The following is a 20220-nucleotide window of genomic DNA, read 5'->3' as shown; positions in this document are numbered from 1 at the left end:
CACACGTCAGTATTACAGAGTGTACAGACATGGACAGTGGGCCTCTCAGTCCTTGAACATTCGGACACACTGGAAGGACTTTTGCAATCAGTCACTGATGGGTGACCGCCAAAAGGCGCTTATGCATCCATCTCTGAAAAAGCCCCAATATTTTGTATAGACCAGATACACTGAGGCTGCATTCCAAGGACATTTATTTTAGAATCACTTCTGAAGAAACAATGATGGCTTTAGAATAAAATAGTGCCTAAGCACTGTTACACAAAGTCAAAGTGTACATAAAACCGCTAGCTGTTGGTCCTATTACCTATTGCAGTGGTTCCCAAACTTTTTTGAATCACGGCGCCTTACATTATCAGAACTTTTTTCACGTCTCCCTTAGGCCAAAAGTTTCTTATTGAGAGACTTACAAAAGAAATATTAAATTAAGTAAATTGTGTTTATATGCCATCCTTTAGGTGATGAGTAGGCCCCGGATTTTTAGGATCTAAAAAACTAAAATTAGTTTTTTTCAATCCATGTTTTAGGATTTTTAGAGGTTTCGAAATATCAGTTTAGGAATTTATACGTTGTATGACAATAAGACAAAACTGTGCAACATATCATTGTGTTTTAAACACTGTGACTTAATAACAAATCTGTCCTGCTACTTCCTTGCAACATTTGCTGTCGTGATGCGCTATGCTGCGTGAGGTTGTGATCCATTCGCAGCCACGTCTTTTCCATAGAAGTGAATGGATCATGGGTGCTTGTGTATGTTCGCACCAGCGAATCTCAAGATCCGACAGTCGCTCTGCGTACGCTACACAGCAAAGCTGTAACAGGACACATCTGCATATATGAATAACATATGAAAACTACTCATTCCACACATTTCCACAGTAAATTTATATACTGTAGTTTCAACTTAAATAACAGAATTAGGTCTTTGTAGGTTATAATAGTCATAATAGGTCATTTTAGGTATTTAAACCCACATTAGGTCATTTTAGGTACTGTGGAAATTATGGAGCAATTCAGACCTGATTGCTAGGGTGCGTTTTTTGCAGCCCTGCGATCAGGTAGTGGCCGCCTGCAGGGGGAGGGGAAATGTTCTGTGCAGGTGTGCGATTGCATTTGTAGCACAGCTGCACAAACATCAGTTTGTGCAGTCTCTGCTCAGCCCAGGACTTACTCTGCCACTGCGATGGATTCCTGGTGACCGGGGCCAGAGCTGACGTCAAACACCCTCCCTCCAAACGCCTGAATCCACCTGCGTTTTTCCGGACACTCCTTTAAAACGGTCAGTTCCCACCCACAAATGGCCTCTTCCTGTCAATCACCTTGTGCTCGCCCATGCAATCACTTTTTTCACACCATCCCGTCGCTATGCACCGATGCCCGGTGCAGTCATATGACGCGCTGGCGCATTGTGGCGCATGCGCAGTTCAGACCTGATCGCCCGCTGTGCGATAACGCACAGCAGGCAATCAGGTCTGAATTACCCCAGAAGTATGTTATTCCCTGGTATATAAAACAAGGAAACTGAAACTTTGAGTGCAATGGGAAAGGATTAGAATAGTTTAGAACCTAAGATTCGCCGGGTGATCAAGTTGCTGGCAAGAGAAATTTCCCCCAAAAGAGCTAATTACAAGGTACAATAAGTATTTCACAGACGATATATAATCCTAGACACAAAGTAAGAGTTCATCAATTGGCCAGATTTTCCATCCCATGGTTCTCTTACCTTGAAATATGGGAAATGTTCCTTCATGAAGCTGTAGATCTCGCTGACAGGCAGACTGCCATTTTTGCTGTTCTTTAAGGCCATTGCAATAAGGCAGCTGTTCCAGAGAAACAAATGATGGTGGAAATGAAAGTGAGATAGTGCTGATAGTTGCTAACGCTTACACTATTTGAATTCGTACAATAATGAATCGTTCACCTGTATGAGTAGATAGGTTTAGGATAGTTCTTTGGGTGCAAGTCCTGCGTAGGGTGAACTGCCAGGCGTGCCTGAGAGTATGGAGGCTGTGCTCTGTAGGTATTACCAAATATCCCAGCTGCAGAACACTGCAGTAAAAGAAGCACATAAAGGATAAGCAAGGACATTGCACCAACAGCTCCATTTTACCTCATACAAAACTTATTAATGAATATGTTTTAATGTGAGTACAAGTGAATGGGCACATGTATTGTACCAGAGCACAGTGACCTAAAACTTCCAAGCATGGCAGATAAATAACAGATGGTTATGCTTACCTGCTGAGGTCCCTGAGATAATGCATAGATTTGCTGGGTATGAGACTGATACATAGACTGCTGGGACTGTAGGCTTGGAGACAGATGTCCTCCCATACTGTACTGGCTAACCTACGGTTGAAGAAAATATTAGACAACAATAAGTTCATTCTTTTGTTGCTAACAGAAAATATCTGTATGCATCATTTATCTCTACACTAACCACTTACATTAGGTCCATGTGAATTCATGCTGTTAAGATCCAGAATTCCTTGCTGCATGCTTGTTGGTATATGAATCATTTGTCCAGGTACGGTATTTGATATCTGACCTAAGTATGATAAAACATAGCAAGTGGAAATCAGTAATCATTCTATCACAGGCTAATAAAGGCTACATACTGTAGACAGTGACATGGTATCTATAAGACATACTCCTCTTACCTGGCTGCTGGATGACTGAGTTCTGTGAAGGAATAGTGTACTCCATCCTAACACTAGTCATTTGCTGTAACCTGGGCACATCCACAGAGGTCAGCCATGACAGAGACTGTAAGTCATTTGGAAGATCATCTCGCAATTGGGAAGGGTCGGAGGTCACAAGCCTGTAAGCATTAAGATCACAGGTAAGCAACGACATGATGACGATTCCAGTGGAATTAATCCACACTCATCAAAAAAACAAAACAAAACACAAAAATCATTTCTATCACAGATGAGAATAAAGAAATGTTTCATGATGCCATTACTAGTCTCTGACCAGGTACTGTAAAGGCCCATACACACGGTGAGATTCGGGCTATGCCCGATTCTCACTATGCGACAGGGGCTAGGTCGGCATCGCAAGCAAATAATGAGTGTGCTTGCGATACTGACTATGTGCGATTTTGGCTAAGTGTCAATTTTCTCTATCTCTTCTATAGAGATAGTCAAAATTGACTTGCCTGCACAGTCTATCTAGTCTTGCGATGCCGACCGCGCGGGACCGCGCATCGGCATCGAATTGAGATCACAAGGTGACTTTCACCTTGCGATCTGCACTAACTTTTCTTACGATTTTGACTATATAGTCAAAATCGTAAGAAAATATCTCACCGTGTGTAAGACTGACTGACGCTAGTACAAAATGCACTAATGATTCATGAATTTAAACAAGAATCTAATGAGGCCTAAGAATTAATGTTGAACAGTAAAATTTATTTTGCCAAAATGGAGTCTTTTATACAGAGAGCAGTGATTGCCAAGGTTTCCTAATTTAATGTTTCATCAGGGCCTGAAACATTGGCAATCACTGCTCCCTGTTTCTATATGTACTGCGACTGAGTGCCACTTCCGTTTCCCTGCTTGTACCTCTATTCTGGGAAGGCACCAGCCGAGGTAAAGTTTTGCTGCTCAATGTGATTGCCAGTCCATGTACAGTATATCTATCTATCTATCTATCTATCTATCTATCCATACACTATACCTTGCCCTACTGTGCTACAGGAGCACCTCTGCAATTGGATCTAGTAACTGTGAATGTAAGGTCATGTGTGTGTGTGTGTGTGTGTGTGTCTTTATCATGCATACAATAATATATATAATAAATGAAAGTGCAATTAATTTATTAGAAATGACAAGTGCAGAGTGATCTGTTTTGATTAGTCTGCTCTGTATAAGCTTTTGAAAGCAGGAAGGTTTCCCATTCATGCCCATAATATCCCTTTGCAGTTCTGCAGGGGGAACGGTGGTAGTTGAGGGGAAAGTACATCCAGCTGACCTTTATTCTAGCTCTCCTATTGGCTGAATCATAAACAAACAAGATCAAACAAAATAATTTGAAAGCTGGGCAGGCCGGGCTGCTCTGCAACAGTTGGTTCTGTTATTGAAAGATGATTGCCCATTGTGTCCCACAAACGGCTAGAGCCGACTGACACGTGTCTCCATTGTTTTCTTTTTAGGTTAATTGTTTCTCTTTTTCATTTTCCTCCCCCTCTTCATTCCCCTCTACACAGACCCTGCATTAATCTAGCTGAATGACAGCAGACAAGCAACGCACAAAAACTTGCCATCTGCCACCCGCCTGGTGCCCACTGGCCTGAAAGAAGAAGCTCGTGATTTTTTCTTATTTTGAATCGAAAGGTCGGATGAGGGGTGTTAAGAGTCAAAACCCTGTACGAATACCTCCTGTCATGTGCTAACCTACTGTCAGCATTGTAAAACACTATCAAACAGTGTGTTAACACTTACAGAGAAATACACGCTAGGACCACAAAATCAAGTCTCCTGATGTTATTTCATAAAGCAGTCTGTTCCACTTACATTGCAGGTTAATAGTACATTAATTCTATATTGCTCCCCGGACAAAAAAGGTATGGTGTAGTCATGTTTTACTTTTTATTCCAAATACAGTTATCTAAATCACTTATTCTCTGACCCAGGGTCTCTTAGCTTGTCACCCTGATACCAGAGTAAAAACAAAGGTAGATGTAAAGCTTTGAATGAATGATACATTTCTGTATAGTTACTATACCTGATTAATATTTGAGAGTTAGATAAATGTACAAAATATTACGTCAAAAATATTTGTTTCCAAAAATAAACACTTGGACCTCATTTTATGGGTCCAAATGAACATGTTACAAACCTTTGGTTTGCTGTTAAGCATTTCCTAATGTGCTAATGATTCACATTGTAAAAGCAAATGCTGTGCTCAGCCCTCATTAGCTGGAGCCGCAGGTGCCAAAGTGCCATTGTGCTGTGACCCCCAAATGTCACTGGTGCATTCTTCTGGGACCCATATATTATACCTCCTATGTAACAAACACAGATGGAGGAAGGTTGGGCACCTCTGTATTACAATCACAGTGTACTTCTTCTACAAACTATCATAGTTATGATATTACAATTTAAGAATTATGAACTAGAGTAAAATAAGAGTTATGATGATTAAAGATGTATATAACATCTACCATACTTATCTAGCAGGGATGGTATCAGGATCCCGGCACTTGGGATGCTGACAGTCAGAGTAATGACAGCGCATCCCGATGCTCAAACCCGACACCTATTTGGTAAGTAAACTACTCCTAACTCTCCTTTCCTGCAACCTGACCCTAACCCTCCCACCCCGCGGCCTAACTCTACCCTTCCCCCTCCCCCTCCCGGTGGTGCCTAACCCTAATCCCAATTTCCCGCAGCCCAGACCTAACCCTCCCTCCCCTGCAGCCTAATCCTAACCTTTCCCACCCCACCCCAGTTTGCTGAAGCCTAACTATCCCCCTGCAGCCTAAACCTAACCATCCCCTCCCTCTCCCTACGCGTGCGCTAGGCTTATGAGCATGAAATCCCAGCAGACATTGATCAGGATTTTGACGTTCAGAAGTACAGAGAGGAAAAGGGAACACAGAGGGAGTACAGAGAGGAAAAGGGAACATTAATGCAGGCAGTGAAGCGAGGCATGGGGAACATTAATGCAGAGAGAGTGAGAGAGAGAGGCATGGGGAACATTAATGCATGGATCAGAGAGAGGCATGAGGAACATTAATGTATGGATCAGAGAAAGGCATGAGGAACATTAATCAAGGGTGCAGAGAGAGGCATGAGGAACATCAATACAGGGAGCAGAGAAGGCATGGGGAACATTAATGCAGAGACCTAAGCATGGGGAACATTAATTCATGGATCAGAAAGAAGCATGAGGAACATTAATGCAGAGAGAGGCATGGGGGACATTAATGCAGTGAGTACAGAGAGGCATGTGTAACATTAATGCAGGGAGTAGAGAGGCATGAGGAGCATCAATACAGGGAGCAGAGAAGGCATGGGGAACATTAATGCAGAGACCTAAGCATGGGGAACATTAATTCATGGATCAGAAAGAAGCATGAGGAACATTAATGCAGAGAGAGGCATGGGAGACATTAATGCAGTGAGTACAGAGAGGCATGGGTAACATTAATGCAGGGTGTAGAGAGGCATGAGGAGCATCAATACAGGGAGCAGAGAAGGCATGGGGAACATTAATGCAGAGACCTAAGCATGGGGAACATTAATTCATGGATCAGAAAGAAGCATTAGGAACATTAATGCAGAGAGAGGCATGGGGAACATTAATGCAGGGAATACAGAGAGGCATGGGGAACATTAATGCAGGGAGTAGAGAGGCATGGGGAACAGTAATGCAGGGAATACATAGAGGCATGGGGAACAGTAATGCAGGGAGTAGAGAAGGCATTGGGAACATTAATGCTTGGAGCAGAGAGAGGTATGGGAACATAAATGCAGGGAGCAGAGAGAGGCATGAGGAACATTGGTGCAGGGAGTACAAAGAGGCATGAGGAACATTAATGCAGGCAGTACACAGAGAGGCATGGGAGACATTAATGCAGAGAGTGATGAATGGGGAACATTAATGTATGGATCAGAGAGAGGCATGAGGAGAATTAATGCAGGGTGCAGAGAGAGGCATGGGGAACATCAATACAGGGAGCAGAGAAGGCATGGGGAACATTAATGAAGAGTCTGATGCATGGGGAACATTAATCGTTGGATCAGAGAGAAGCATTAGGAAAATTAATGCAGAGAGGCATGGGGAACATTAATGCAGGGAGTACAGAGAGACATGGGGAACATTAATGCAGGGAGTACAGAGAGATATGGGGAACATTAATGCAGGGAGTAGAGACGCATGTTGAACATTAATGCAGGGAGTAGAGGGGCATGGGGAACATTACTGCAGGGAGTAGAGACGCATGGGGAACACTAATGCAGGGCGAGAGAGAGGAGCATGGGGAACATCAATGCAGGGAGCAGAGAAGGCATGGGGAACATTAATGCAGGGAGTAGAGACGCATGGGGAACATTAATGCAGGGAGTAGAGGGGCATGGGGAACATTACTGCAGGGAGTAGAGAGGCATGGGGAACACTAATGCAGGGCGAGAGAGAGGAGCATGGGAAACATTAATGCAGGGAGCAGAGAGGCATCATGAACACTAATTCGGGGAGTACAGAGAGGCATGAGAAACATTAAAGCAGGGAGTAGAGAAGACGTTGGGAACATTAATGCAGGGATTACAGAGAGGCATGGTGAACATTAACGCAGGGAGTCGGAAAGGCGTGGGAAACATTACTGCAGGGAGCAGAGATAAGCATGGGGATCATTAATGCAGGGAGAAGAAAGAGGCATGGGGAACATCGATGTAGGAAGCTGAGAGAGACATGGGGTAGATTATAGCAGGAAGCACAGAGAGGCAAGGAGAAATGTACTGCAGGGGCATAGCGATGTAGAATAAGATTATTACAGAGAGCAGATAAAGAAAGGGAAGATTATTCTAGGGAGTGGTAAGAGGGAAAAGATTATTGCAGGCAGCAGAGAGTTGGGAAAAATATTGCTGGGACTGTAGATGGACAGTGGGAAGAGTGGGAAGAAACGAGGACAATACTGCAGGGTGCCGAATGAGGCAGTAAAAATGAAGAATATTTCAGCAAAGACAGGTAGATGGAAGTTCATTGCAGGTAGAAGAGAGAGGATTTCTGGAAAGAGTATTGCTGAGAGGTAGGGAGAACATGTACAGACTGTGGTACACCGGTGGGAAGAGCAGTGGAAGGTGCTATACATAGGGGTGGGGTATATCATAGCCTAATATTTCAGGTTACAGAAGTACTGTTACATGTAATTTATGTTAAACACTTTTGCTTTGTAAAATTATAGCCCACCTCCCCACCCATGTGTTGTACTCAATTGATGTTCAAACGGGATCAGTATGAGATCCCGCTCCCATTCAAACAGGCATCAAGCATAAGGGCTGCAGCTTCACTCCTCTCTTTATGTTTAATACCTCATAGATCAAATCTTTGCAGTATTGCTCATGATGAACAATATAAAACTAAATAAAACTCTATAATTTCAATTTGACAACTCAATTAGATCAAAAAATAAGAAAGGTGGAAGGACCGGCTATGGTTAAATGAGGTAAAGGTGTATAAAGTGAGTGCGGTATGTTTTATCCACAATCAGAATGATGACATCAGAATTCATAATGTTCACATATACAGAATGTCGACACTGTGTATGTTGACTAATGTCGACACTGTGAATGTTGACAGACAGCATGTCAACAATGGAATTACATTTTAGTCTATGTGTAACACTAACCACAGACTAACTCTAACACTATCCGTAATCTATACTTAACCCTAACATCAGGCGTTGACATTGTGGCTCTTGAGATTTACAATGTCAACATTATATCAGTGTCAACATAGTGAATACCAACAAAGTGACTATATACCATATACAGTTAGTGTTCTCGCTAGAATGTGGGCAGGGTAATGAGGTTTAAATAGGCCTCACTGCATGCTCAAGACTGAAAAGTGGGCATGGCCAACCGGGGAGGGGGGCACGGCCCCACCGGCATTACACTTGGGTGAATGCCCAGCACTTACGGAAGTGTTGGGCTTCCCTGAAGCTCTCCCCTTACTGTGAATCACCGAGCAGTGATCGCTACACTGCACCTTTTCCCAGCTGCAGGATACTGCGGCCTACGGGTGGGGAAGGTACAGGGTGGTCTGCTTAAGCAGGGCGCGGCTTAAAGGGCATGGCACATTTTGTAGTTTCAAAATCGTGCAGGGTGCTGCGCCCTGCTAAAACAGTCTGACGTGAAGACTACACAATACATACTGGCTCTGTAGGAGAACTTGTAATGGAGTTAACAAATGTGATTTCCCTGTTAAAACTAAATACTATACTATATTGCTCATATCTCTTTTTTCCATATGCATTGGAGATACATGAAAGGAGACTAGGTGACAGTATAAATCAGTGGGGAACTGTATATTATAAATTATATTATTTTAACAATGTCATTTCATGTGTATTTATATTGCCTTTATTTATCCATATATTGTGACATGCCGGTGTCTAGCTAGCCTCCTCTCTGCATCTAAATTTGGTTTGTGTCCCCCGACGGTGACCATTGGGAGGTATGCACAGTCCATTCACACACAGACTGATATCGACACTGTGCCCACCGTAAATCAGGCCCTCAGTCTCTAATATAGTACACAGCATCTCTCCCCAGCCAGTGATGTTTGTGCTTTTGTCATTATTCTCAAAAATTATATGTCTGGAATACTCATACCATATAGCCAGTATAAATCCAATTACCCTACTCATCACCATTTAAATTATTCAATTAACATCCACGAATGTCTGACTGACATCAGTTAATCTAATAGAAACCTTTAACATTCAATAGAAAAGTGCTACAATGACACAGATCTAATATATGCTTAACTGTGTATAAGGAAAATACTTGTCACTATTATTATTATTTTCATTCTTTATTTATATGGCGCCACAAGGGATCCGCAGCGCCCATTACACCTGGCCCTCTCACTTGTCAGGCAGCCGGTCTTATTAAACTTGTTCACACCTTCCTAAATATTGCCAGTTTGCAGTCATATAGTCAACATACTGGGATCATTAACCATTATGATGGCCTTTGTAAAACATCAGGTCTGTCCATACTCTTATTAAGGGTTCCATTTACCATTGGTGAGTAGTGGGCAGTGGTGCTGCTTAGTAATCTAAGGGCGAGATTCAAATGTATATCTGGCCAGCAGCCACTAGATGGCGCCCAACAGAGCTATTCAATGTAGCTCTGTTCGGGCACGATCTGCTGCCGGCATCATTTTAGCTCGCACCCGCCGGGGGAAGCAAGCTGAAATGTGTGAAAAGTGATCCATTTGGGCACCTAAACGGCACTTTTCCTGATCGCGCCCATTAGTTTAGTTGGGTTTAGCCGCTTTACGCAGCTAAACCCGATACTAATAGGCGCGATCAGGGACATCAACTGAATATCGCCCCCCCTGCGATTTCCTGTCACTTTAGAGCGGCGGCAATAACAACTGAATTCCCCCCTAAGTGTTTTGATGAAAGAAACTTAGATTGTAAGTTTTCATGAGCAGGGCCCTCTTCCCTCGTGCTTTTCCTTCCATCGCTGATACCCTCATCTCCTTCCCGCTGCCTACAATGGTACAAAACCTTTGGGTTCTGCCACCCTACAGCTTATTTGGGTTCAATGACTGCTGATGTAGGAATATTTTTATACGTTGTCCATGTCCTGCAATGTTCTGTACTGTAAGTCACTTTTTTCTTGTTTAATTCACACTGTTTCTGTACTTTTTTAGGTGCTGTGGACCCCTGTGGCGCCATAAAATAAAAGGATAATAATAATAATAAGAAGAAACAGAGATAAACTGATCAGACACTGTCCGTAGATCTCAGTAAGCTACTGAGACCAGGATAATGTCAGAGATTTCTCTAGCATTAACCCTTTGCTAAACAGCATGATTTAGAGACCTTTGCCAGTATTTACACTGGTATTTGGCTGATTGTTAAGTAGACCCCTGAATCATTACTGCACATTGTTGCTGCATGCTGAACACATCATTTATGCACATTCACCTATGTGGTAATTCCCCAAGTAGGAAAAACAAACATTTGTTTTTAGGAGAGTGATTTGTTGTCACTGGGAAAGCTGCTATCATAGTGAATAGCAATAATAGTGCAATTACTCTCATTAATGCTGTAGATAAAAAAAAACCCAGCAATACATTTTAGGTGCCATAGCTGCCTAGCTGTGCCTGTCACATGATCCTAATGCAAACTGAAACACTGATAATAAAGTAAATAGTTACTGAGCTCCATTTAAACAAGTATGTAATTTTTAGGAAAATTCACTTTTTGTTTCTGACAGGCAACATTAAATCCTAGTATATGGGGGGTCATTCCGACCCGATCGCTCGCTGCAGTTTATTGCAGTGCAGCGATCTGGTCGGAACTGCGCATGCACCGGCGCCGCAGTGCGCCGACGCATGCCAGACGTCGTTGCCTAGCGATCGCCTCTGAGGCAGAGGCGGTCGCTGGCTGGGAGGGGGCTGGACGGCGGCGTTAAACCGCCGTTTAGGGGGGAGCGGTCCGGCTAACGCAGGTGTGGCCGGACCGTTGGGGGGGGGGGCACGTCACGCAGCCGCTGCGACCCGGGGCAGCGAAGAGGTTCTCCGCGCTGGCCGGGAGTAACCCCTGAGATGCAAAAGCATCGCCGCTGTGCGATGCTTTTGCATTTCTGCAGGGGGGGCGGCACTGACATGCGGGGCGGACTAGGTTCAACTCGTAATGACCCCCATGGTGATTTGGGTGTCCCCCTACAAGGCAGGAATTCCCATCAGTTTAAATTAGGGATCTCTGGTCTGAAGTCAAAAGAGACCTTTTATTTTTATTTATTTATTATTATTATTTTATTTTTGTCGGGGGGGGGGGGGGGGGGGGGAGAGCAATATTAGGTATGTTTATTGTTTTGTATTGGATTCAAAATCAGCAAAATACCATACATCTATATATAGAACAAAGGCCACATACAACTTATACAAATCCAGTATAATACAAGCTAAGCAATGGGAACAAATCTAAATCCAACAGTGCATAAGACAACACACAAAAAGGGGGGGCGGGGGGGGGGGGGGAGGGGAGTAAAGGACAGGGGGAATTGTCAGCCCAGCAATGCTAATAATTAGAAGAGGTCGGTCATCCGCATATGCGACTAAACTAGCCCTAACAGGGGAAAATACCAGGTCTCAATCAGTGACTGTAGAGTAATGGGCCCTATACATCTGCCAATAGCCAGGCGCCCAAAGGCCGACGGATACCCCAGCGGCATGCGCGGCGGGGGGGGGGGGGGGAGGGGCTAGGGGAGGGGGGTTAGGAGAGTGTCGTTTCTTCACTCGTCCCGTCACCCGGCCCCATAGCCCTGCATACCAATATGGACGAGATTGTCCACATATTGGCATGCATGTATAAACGAGCCGGCACCGACGATGAACGAGCACGGGGTGCATTGATGAACGAGATCGGTCATATCTTTCAGTGTAATCACTAAGTGTGTAGGACCCACTAGACCTTGAGGACTTAAATTCCAACTATGGATACCAAATGGAGGATGACTCCGGCCCCATATGAAGATCCTCCATAGACATATACAAATCTTTTCAGGAAATTCAGTCCTTGATTGTGTGTGTGTATGGGGGTGGGGTGGTGGGTAGAATGCCACAAATAGGGATCATGTCTTTCACAGCACAACTGGATTTATAATTGTTCCGTCCCTTAGAAGGGGCAGAGGAGACCGCATCCCCACCAAATACGTAACAGGGAGGCTACTGCCAGGGTACAATGCCAACATCCGTCCGGGACACCAGGGAAAATTTTAGCAAGGGTGAGACCTTTTATTTTGATCCATAAGAGATCAGAAGTAATTTGTTTTCAGAGACCAAAGCTGGGTACACACTATGTGATATATCATTTATACAGCCAATAAACTATATTTTATTAAGTATGTACATCCGATCTGTCTGTGAACAGTGTCATCAACAGATATATAGCGTCGGCCCTGCAGCAAGGCAGAAGCAGATAAATCTTGCAAATATATAGCTGTACATTTGCCAAAGTGAACGGACAACCGGGCGACCGACCCATATGGCAGCATCAGAAACCGTCAATAAAATCACAACTGGTAGGACATATTTAAATGCCTACCCAGTTATGTCTGGTCAGTCATACCTTGTGGCCAATATATGCTTATCAGAGTCAGCCGCTTGGTTGGCGGGTCTGTCCGCCTTAAGCATAATATTCACGTGTAAATATTTAAGTAAATAAAAAATAAGAATTTACTTACCGATAATTCTATTTCTCGGAGTCCGTAGTGGATGCTGGGGTTCCTGAAAGGACCATGGGGAATAGCGGCTCCGCAGGAGACAGGGCACAAAAAGTAAAGCTTTAGGATCAGGTGGTGTGCACTGGCTCCTCCCCCTATGACCCTCCTCCAAGCCTCAGTTAGGATACTGTGCCCGGACGAGCGTACACAATAAGGAAGGATTTTGAATCCCGGGTAAGACTCATACCAGCCACACCAATCACACTGTACAACCTGTGATCTGAATCCAGTTAACAGTATGATAACAGCGGAGCCTCTGAAAAGATGGCTCACAACAATAATAACCCGATTTTTGTAACTATGTACAAGTATTGCAGATAATCCGCACTTGGGATGGGCGCCCAGCATCCACTACGGACTCCGAGAAATAGAATTATCGGTAAGTAAATTCTTATTTTCTCTATCGTCCTAGTGGATGCTGGGGTTCCTGAAAGGACCATGGGGATAATACCAAAGCTCCCAAACGGGCGGGAGAGTGCGGATGACTCTGCAGCACCGAATGAGAGAACTCCAGGTCCTCCTTAGCCAGGGTATCAAATTTGTAGGATTTTACCAACGTGTTTGCCCCTGACTAAATAGCCGCTCGGCAAAGTTGTAAAGCCGAGACCCCTCGGGCAGCCGCCCAAGATAAGCCCACCTTCCTTGTGGAATGGGCATTTACATATTTTGGCTGTGGCAGGCCTGCCACAGAATGTGCAAGCTGAATTGTATTACACATCCAACTAGCAATAGTCTGCTTAGAAGCAAGAGCACCCAGTTTGTTGGGTGCATACAGGATAACAGCAAGTCAGTTTTCCTGACTCCAGCCGTCCTGGAACCTATATTTACAGGGCCCTGACAACATCTAGCAACCTGGAGTCCTCCAAGTCCCTAGTAGGCGCAAGGCACCAAAATAAGCTGGTTCAGGTGAAACACTGACACCACCTTAGGGAGAGAACTGGGGACGAGTCCGCAGCTCTGCCCTGTCCAAATGGACAACCAGATATGGGCTTTTTTGAGAAAAAAAAAAAAACCCCACCAATTTGACACTCGCCTGGTCCAGGCCAGGGCCAAGAGCATGGTCACTTTTCATGTGAGATGCTTCAAATCCACAGATTTGACTGGTTTTAAACCAATGTGATTTGAGGAATCCCAGAACTACGTTGAGATCCCACAGTGCCACTGGAGGCACAAAAGGGGGTTGTATATGCAATACTCCCTTGACAAACTTCTGGACTTCAGGAACTGAAGCCACTTCTTTCTGGAAGAAAATCGACAGGGCCGAAATTTGAACCTTAATGGACCCCAATTTGAGGCCCATAGACACTCCTGTTTGCAGGAAATGCAGGAATCGACCGAGTTGAAATTTCTTCGTGGGGCCTTTCTGGCCTCACACCACGCAACATATTTTTGCCACATGTGGTGATAATGTTGTGCGGTCACCTCCTTTCTGGCTTTGACCAGGGTAGGAATGACCTCTTCCGGAATGCCTTTTTCCCTTAGGATCCGGCGTTCCACCGCCATGCCGTCAAACGCAGCTGCGGTAAGTCTTGGAACAGACATGGTACTTGCTGAAACAAGTCCCTTCTTAGCGGCAGAGGCCATAAGTCCTCTGTGAGCATCTCTTGAAGTTCCGGGTACCAAGTCCTTCTTGGCCAATCCGGAGCCATGAGTATAGTTCTTACTCCTCTACGTCTTATAAGTCTCAGTACCTTAGGTATGAGAAGCAGAGGATGGAACACATACACCGACTGGTACATCCATGGTGTTACCAGAACGTCCACAGCTATTGCCTGAGGGTCTCTTAACCTGGCGCAATACCTGTCCCGTTTTTTGTTCAGACGGGACGCCATCATGTCCACCTTTGGTATTTCCCAACGGTTTACAATCATGTGGAAAACTTCCCGATGAAGTTTCCACTCTGCCGGGTGGAGGTCGTGCCTGCTGAGGAAGTCTGCTTCCCAGTTTCCATTCCCGGAATGAAACACTGCTGACTGTGCTATCACATGATTTTCCGCCCAGCGAAAAGTCCTTGCAGTTTTTGCCATTGCCCTCCTGCTTCTTGTGCCGCCCTGTCTATTTACGTGGGCGACTGCCGTGATGTTTTTCCCACTGGATCAATACCGGCTGACCTTGAAGCAGAGGTCTTGCTAAGCTTAGAGTATTATAAATTTACCCTTAGCTCCAGTATATTTATGTGGAGAAAAGTCTCCAGACTTGATCACACTCCCTGGAAATTTTTCCTTGTGTGACTGCTCCCCAGCCTCTCGGGCTGGCCTCCGTGGTCACCAGCATCCAATCCTGAATGCCGAATCTGCGGCCCTCTAGAAGATGAGCACTCTGTAACCACCACAGGAGAGACACCCTTGTCCTTGGATATAGGGTTATCCGCTGATGCATCTGAAGATGCGATCCGGACCATTTGTCCAGCAGATCCCACTGAAAAATTCTTGCGTGAAATCTGCCGAATGGAATTGCTTCGTAGGAAGTCACCATCTTTACCAGGACCCTTGTGCAATGATGCACTGATTTTAGGAGGTTCCTGACTAGCTCGGATAACTCCCTGGCTTTCTCTTCCGGGAGAAACACCTTTTTCTGGACTGTGTCCAGAATCATCCCTAGGCACAGCAGACTTGTCGTCGGGATCAGCTGCGATTTTGGAATATTTAGAATCCACCCGTGCTGTTGTAGCAGTATCCGAGATAGTGCTACTCCGACCTCCAACTGTTCCCTGGACTTTGCCCTTATCAGGAGATCGTCCAAGTAAGGGATAATTAAGACGCCTTTTCTTCGAAGAAGAATCATCATTTCGGCCATTACCTTGGTAAAGACCCGGGGTGCCGTGGACAATCCAAACGGCAGCGTCTGAAACTGATAGTGACAGTTCTGTACCACGAACCTGAGGTACCCTTAGTGAGAAGGGCAAATTTTGGACATGGAGGTAAGCATCCCTGATGTCTCAGGACACTATATAGTCCCCTTCTTCCTGGTTCGTTATCACTGCTCTGAGTGACTCCATCTTGATTTGAACCTTTGTAAGTGTTCAAATTTTTTTAGATTTAGAATAGGTCTCACCTAGCCTTCTGGCTTCAGTACCACAATATAATGTGGAATAATACCCCTTTTCTTGTTGTAGGAGGGGTAATTTGATTATCACCTGCTGGGAATACAGCTTGTGAATTGTTTCCCATACTGCCTCCATGTCGGAGGGAGACCTTGGTAAACCAGACTTCAGGAGCCTGCGAAGGGGAAACGTCTCGACATTCCAATCTGTACCCCTGGGATACTACATGTAGGATCCAGGGGTCCTGTACGGTCCCAGCGTCATGCTGAGAGCTTGGCAGAAGCGGTGGAACGCTTCTGTTCCTGGGAATGGGCTGCCTGCTGCAGTCTTCTTCCCTTTCCTCTATCCCTGGGCAGATATGACTCTTATAGGGACGAAAGGACTGAGGCTGAAAAGACGGTGTCTTTTTCTGCAGAGATGTGACTTAGGGTAAAAACGGTGGATTTTCCAGCAGTTGCCGTGGCCACCAGGTCCGATGGACCGACCCCAAATAACTCCTCTTCCTTTATACGGCAATACACCTTTGTGCCGTTTGGAATCTGCATCACCTGACCACTGTCGTGTCCATAAACATCTTCTGGCAGATATGGACATCGCACTTACTCTTGATGCCAGAGTGCAAATATCCCTCTGTGCATCTCGCATATATAGAAAATGCATCCTTTAAATGCTCTATAGTCAATACAATACTGTCCCTGTCAAGGGTATCAATATTTTTAGTCAGGGAATCCGACCAAGCCACCCCAGCTCTGCACATCCAGGCTGAGGCGATCGCTGGTCGCAGTATAACACCAGTATGTGTGTATATACTTTTTATGATATTTTCCAGCCTCCTGTCAGCTGGCTCCTTGAGGACGGCCCTATCTATAGACGGTACCGCCACTTGTTTTGATAAGCGTGTGAGCGCCTTATCCACCCTAAGGGGTGTTTCCCAACGCGCCCTAACTTCTGGCGGGAAAGGGTATACCGCCCATAATTTTCTATCGGGGGGAACCCACGCATCATCACACACTTCATTTAATTTATCTGATTCAGGAAAAACTACGGTAGTTTTTTCACATCCCACATAATACCCTCTTTTGTGGTACTTGTAGTATCAGAAATATGTAACACCTCCTTCATTGCCCTTAACGTGTGGCCCTAATAAGGAATACGTTTGTTTATTCACCGTCGACACTGGATTCAGTGTCCGTGTCCGTGTCTACCGACTAAAGTAAACGGGCGTTTTAAAACCCCTGACGGTGTTTCTGAGACGTCTGGACCGGTACTAATTGTTTGTCGGCCGTCTCATGTCGTCAACCGACCTTGCAGCGTGTTGACATTATCACGTAATTCCCTAAATAAGCCATCCATTCCGGTGTCGACTCCCTAGAGAGTGACATCACCATTACAGGCAATTGCTCCGCCTCCTCACCAACATCGTCCTCATACATGTCGACACACACGTACCGACACACAGCACACACACAGGGAATGCTCTGATAGAGGACAGGACCCACTAGCCCTTTGGAGAGACAGAGGGAGAGTTTGCCAGCACACACCAAAAACGCTATAATTATATAGGGACAACCTTATATAAGTGTTTTCCCTTATAGCATCTTTTATATATTTCTAACGTCAAATTAGTGCCCCCCCTCTCTGTTTTAACCCTGTTTCTGTAGTGCAGTGCAGGGGAGAGCCTGGGAGCCTTCCCTCCAGCCTTTCTGTGAGGGAAAATGGCGCTGTGTGCTGAGGAGATAGGCCCCGCCCCTTTTTCGGCGGGCTCGTCTCCCGCTCTTTAATGGATTCTGGCAGGGGTTAAATATCTCCATATAGCCCCCGGAGGCTATATGAGAGGTATTTTTAGCCAAAAAAAGGTTTTCATTTGCCTCCCAGGGCGCCCCCCTCCCAGCGCCCTGCACCCTCAGTGACTGCCGTGTGAAGTGTGCTGAGAGGAAATGGCGCACAGCTGCAGTGCTGTGCGCTACCTTAAGAAGACTGAGGAGTCTTCTGCCGCCGATTCTGGACCTCTTCTCGTTTCAGCATCTGCAAGGGGGCCGGCGGCGAGGCTCCGGTGACCATCCAGGCTGTACCTGTGATCGTCCCTCTGGAGCTAATGTCCAGTAGCCAAAGAAGCCAATCCATCCTGCACGCAGGTGAGTTCACTTCTTCTCCCCTAAGTCCCTCGTTGCAGTGATCCTGTTGCCAGCAGGACTCACTGTAAAATAAAAAACCTAAGCTAAACTTTTCTAAGCAGCTCTTTAGGAGAGCCACCTAGATTGCACCCTTCTCGGCCGGGCACAAAAATCTAACTGAGGCTTGGAGGAGGGTCATAGGGGGAGGAGCCAGTGCACACCACCTGATCCTAAAGCTTTACTTTTTGTGCCCTGTCTCCTGCGGAGCCGCTATTCCCCATGGTCCTTTCAGGAACCCCAGCATCCACTAGGACGATAGAGAAAGTATGTAATATAATTATTAACTCTGTCTCAACTGCCCTCTCTTAGGGTGTGTACACACGGTGAGATCCCTGCTATGTTCGATTTTGACTATGCGATTTCCCTTGAACTCCCCCAGATCCCAGATAGCACAGATTGTACAGATTTTTTACTATCTGTGCATGAGATTTTGTTTATGTACGATTTTGACTAAGTGCCAATTTTGACTATACTTTGTACTAGATTGTACACTTGATAGTCAAGATTGACTTACCTGCACAGTCTATCTAGCCTTACGATACCGACCCCACGGGAGCGCGCATCGGGATCAAATCTGTATCGCAAGCTGCCTAGCACCATGAGATATGCACTAACTTTTCATAAGATTTTGACTATATAGTCAAAATCTCACAGATTTATCTCACCGTGTGTACACACCTTAAGCTTACTCAGAGTCCCATAAAGCCCTAAGGTAATTGAGAGACTAATTGTCATTATTTTGCTTTGTGTCAATTCCGCGCTAAATACTATTCTTAATTGTCCACATGGCCTACAATTTACATTAATATTCCGCAGCAGTTATTAAATGATGTGGTCAGGATCCCGACAGTCAGAATACTGACAATGGGATCCCAAAGGTCAGAATCCTGTGGAATTCCAAGGGTAAGTACAGGGGTTAAGGTTAGGCACTAGGGGGAGGGTTAGGTTGAGGGCTGGTGTTACGCTGAGAGGTGGAAGGGGGTTAGGTTAGGCTGCGGGAGGGGTCGATTAGGGGTAAAATACTGGGATCCGTCTGGATTTTGACGATTGGGATGCCGCTTTTGGCATTACTTTCTTTTGTTAACCTTTTGATTAAGTTACATTTTAATTCTAAGTGAAATAAAATAAGTCAACAAAATTTGGAAAGACTCCACCTTTAAATAAATAAGCCATTGGTCACCTTTACAAAATAAGTGCAACTCCAAAAATGTACTCTGAACATAATCAGCTACTTCACTTGAGTACAGGGATGATGCTATACATATTTCATTTACATAAACACAGGTATATGCATTATATCACTTTTCATAAATATTTAACTCAAATTGCGGTTCTTTCAAGATTTAATAATTGTATTCAAATAATGATACAACCTGCACATGATTCTGAATAAGTGAAAGCTGACGTGTTATAAATACACAATGATCCAAGTAAATAGATATCAACTTAAACCTGAATTGATAACAATCAATCTCATTACAGTAACAAAACTCCCTTCTTACCAGAATTGAGCGGTACCCAGATGCTAGGTTAACATGGATAAGGTCTACAGTCAATAGGTTGACCACTAATGGTCGACAGGCATTAGGTTGACATGGTCAAAAGGTTGAGGTCGAAAAGGAATAAGTCGACATTACTTTTTTTTTTACAATTTCTTTTTTTTACTTTTTTCATACTTTACGATCCACTTGGACTACAATTGGGAACGGTAACCTGTGCCGAGCACGGGTGTGGTTCATCAAATCGACAGTGTCTAGGTAGACAATGTTTAGGTCGACCACTATAGGTCGACAGTCACTAGGTCGACATGGATGGAAGGTCGACAGGGTTTCTAGGTCGACATGTGCTAGGTCGACAGGTCTAAAGGTCGACATGAGGATTTTTTTTGTGTGTCGTTTTCTTCGTAGAGTGACCGGGATCCCAAATTAGTGCACCGCGTCCCCTCGCATGGCTCGCTTCGCTCGCCATGCTTCGGGCATGGTGCCTTCGCTTCGCTCGGCACACTTTACCGTTCCAATCGTAGTCCACGTGG

The 20220-nt window shown here is 44.9% G+C and overlaps 1 protein-coding gene across 1 annotated transcript in view; it reads right to left on the bottom strand.

Annotated features, from left to right (window-relative positions):
- The window catches only part of FOXN4 (forkhead box N4), a 53496-nt gene that overhangs the window by 10873 nt on the left and 22403 nt on the right, over positions 1–20220 (bottom strand). The window contains exons 3-7 of the mRNA XM_063913241.1: positions 2664–2824; positions 2451–2551; positions 2242–2352; positions 1925–2052; positions 1727–1823 (exon numbers count right to left, since the gene is read on the bottom strand). Coding sequence (XP_063769311.1) covers positions 1727–1823; positions 1925–2052; positions 2242–2352; positions 2451–2551; positions 2664–2824 — 598 coding nt within the window. The remainder of the gene's footprint in view (positions 1–1726; positions 1824–1924; positions 2053–2241; positions 2353–2450; positions 2552–2663; positions 2825–20220) is intronic.

This window comes from Pseudophryne corroboree, chromosome 1 (genome assembly GCF_028390025.1).
Source record: "Pseudophryne corroboree isolate aPseCor3 chromosome 1, aPseCor3.hap2, whole genome shotgun sequence".
NCBI lineage: Eukaryota > Metazoa > Chordata > Amphibia > Anura > Myobatrachidae > Pseudophryne > Pseudophryne corroboree.
This window is presented reverse-complemented; position numbering and strand designations above follow the sequence as displayed.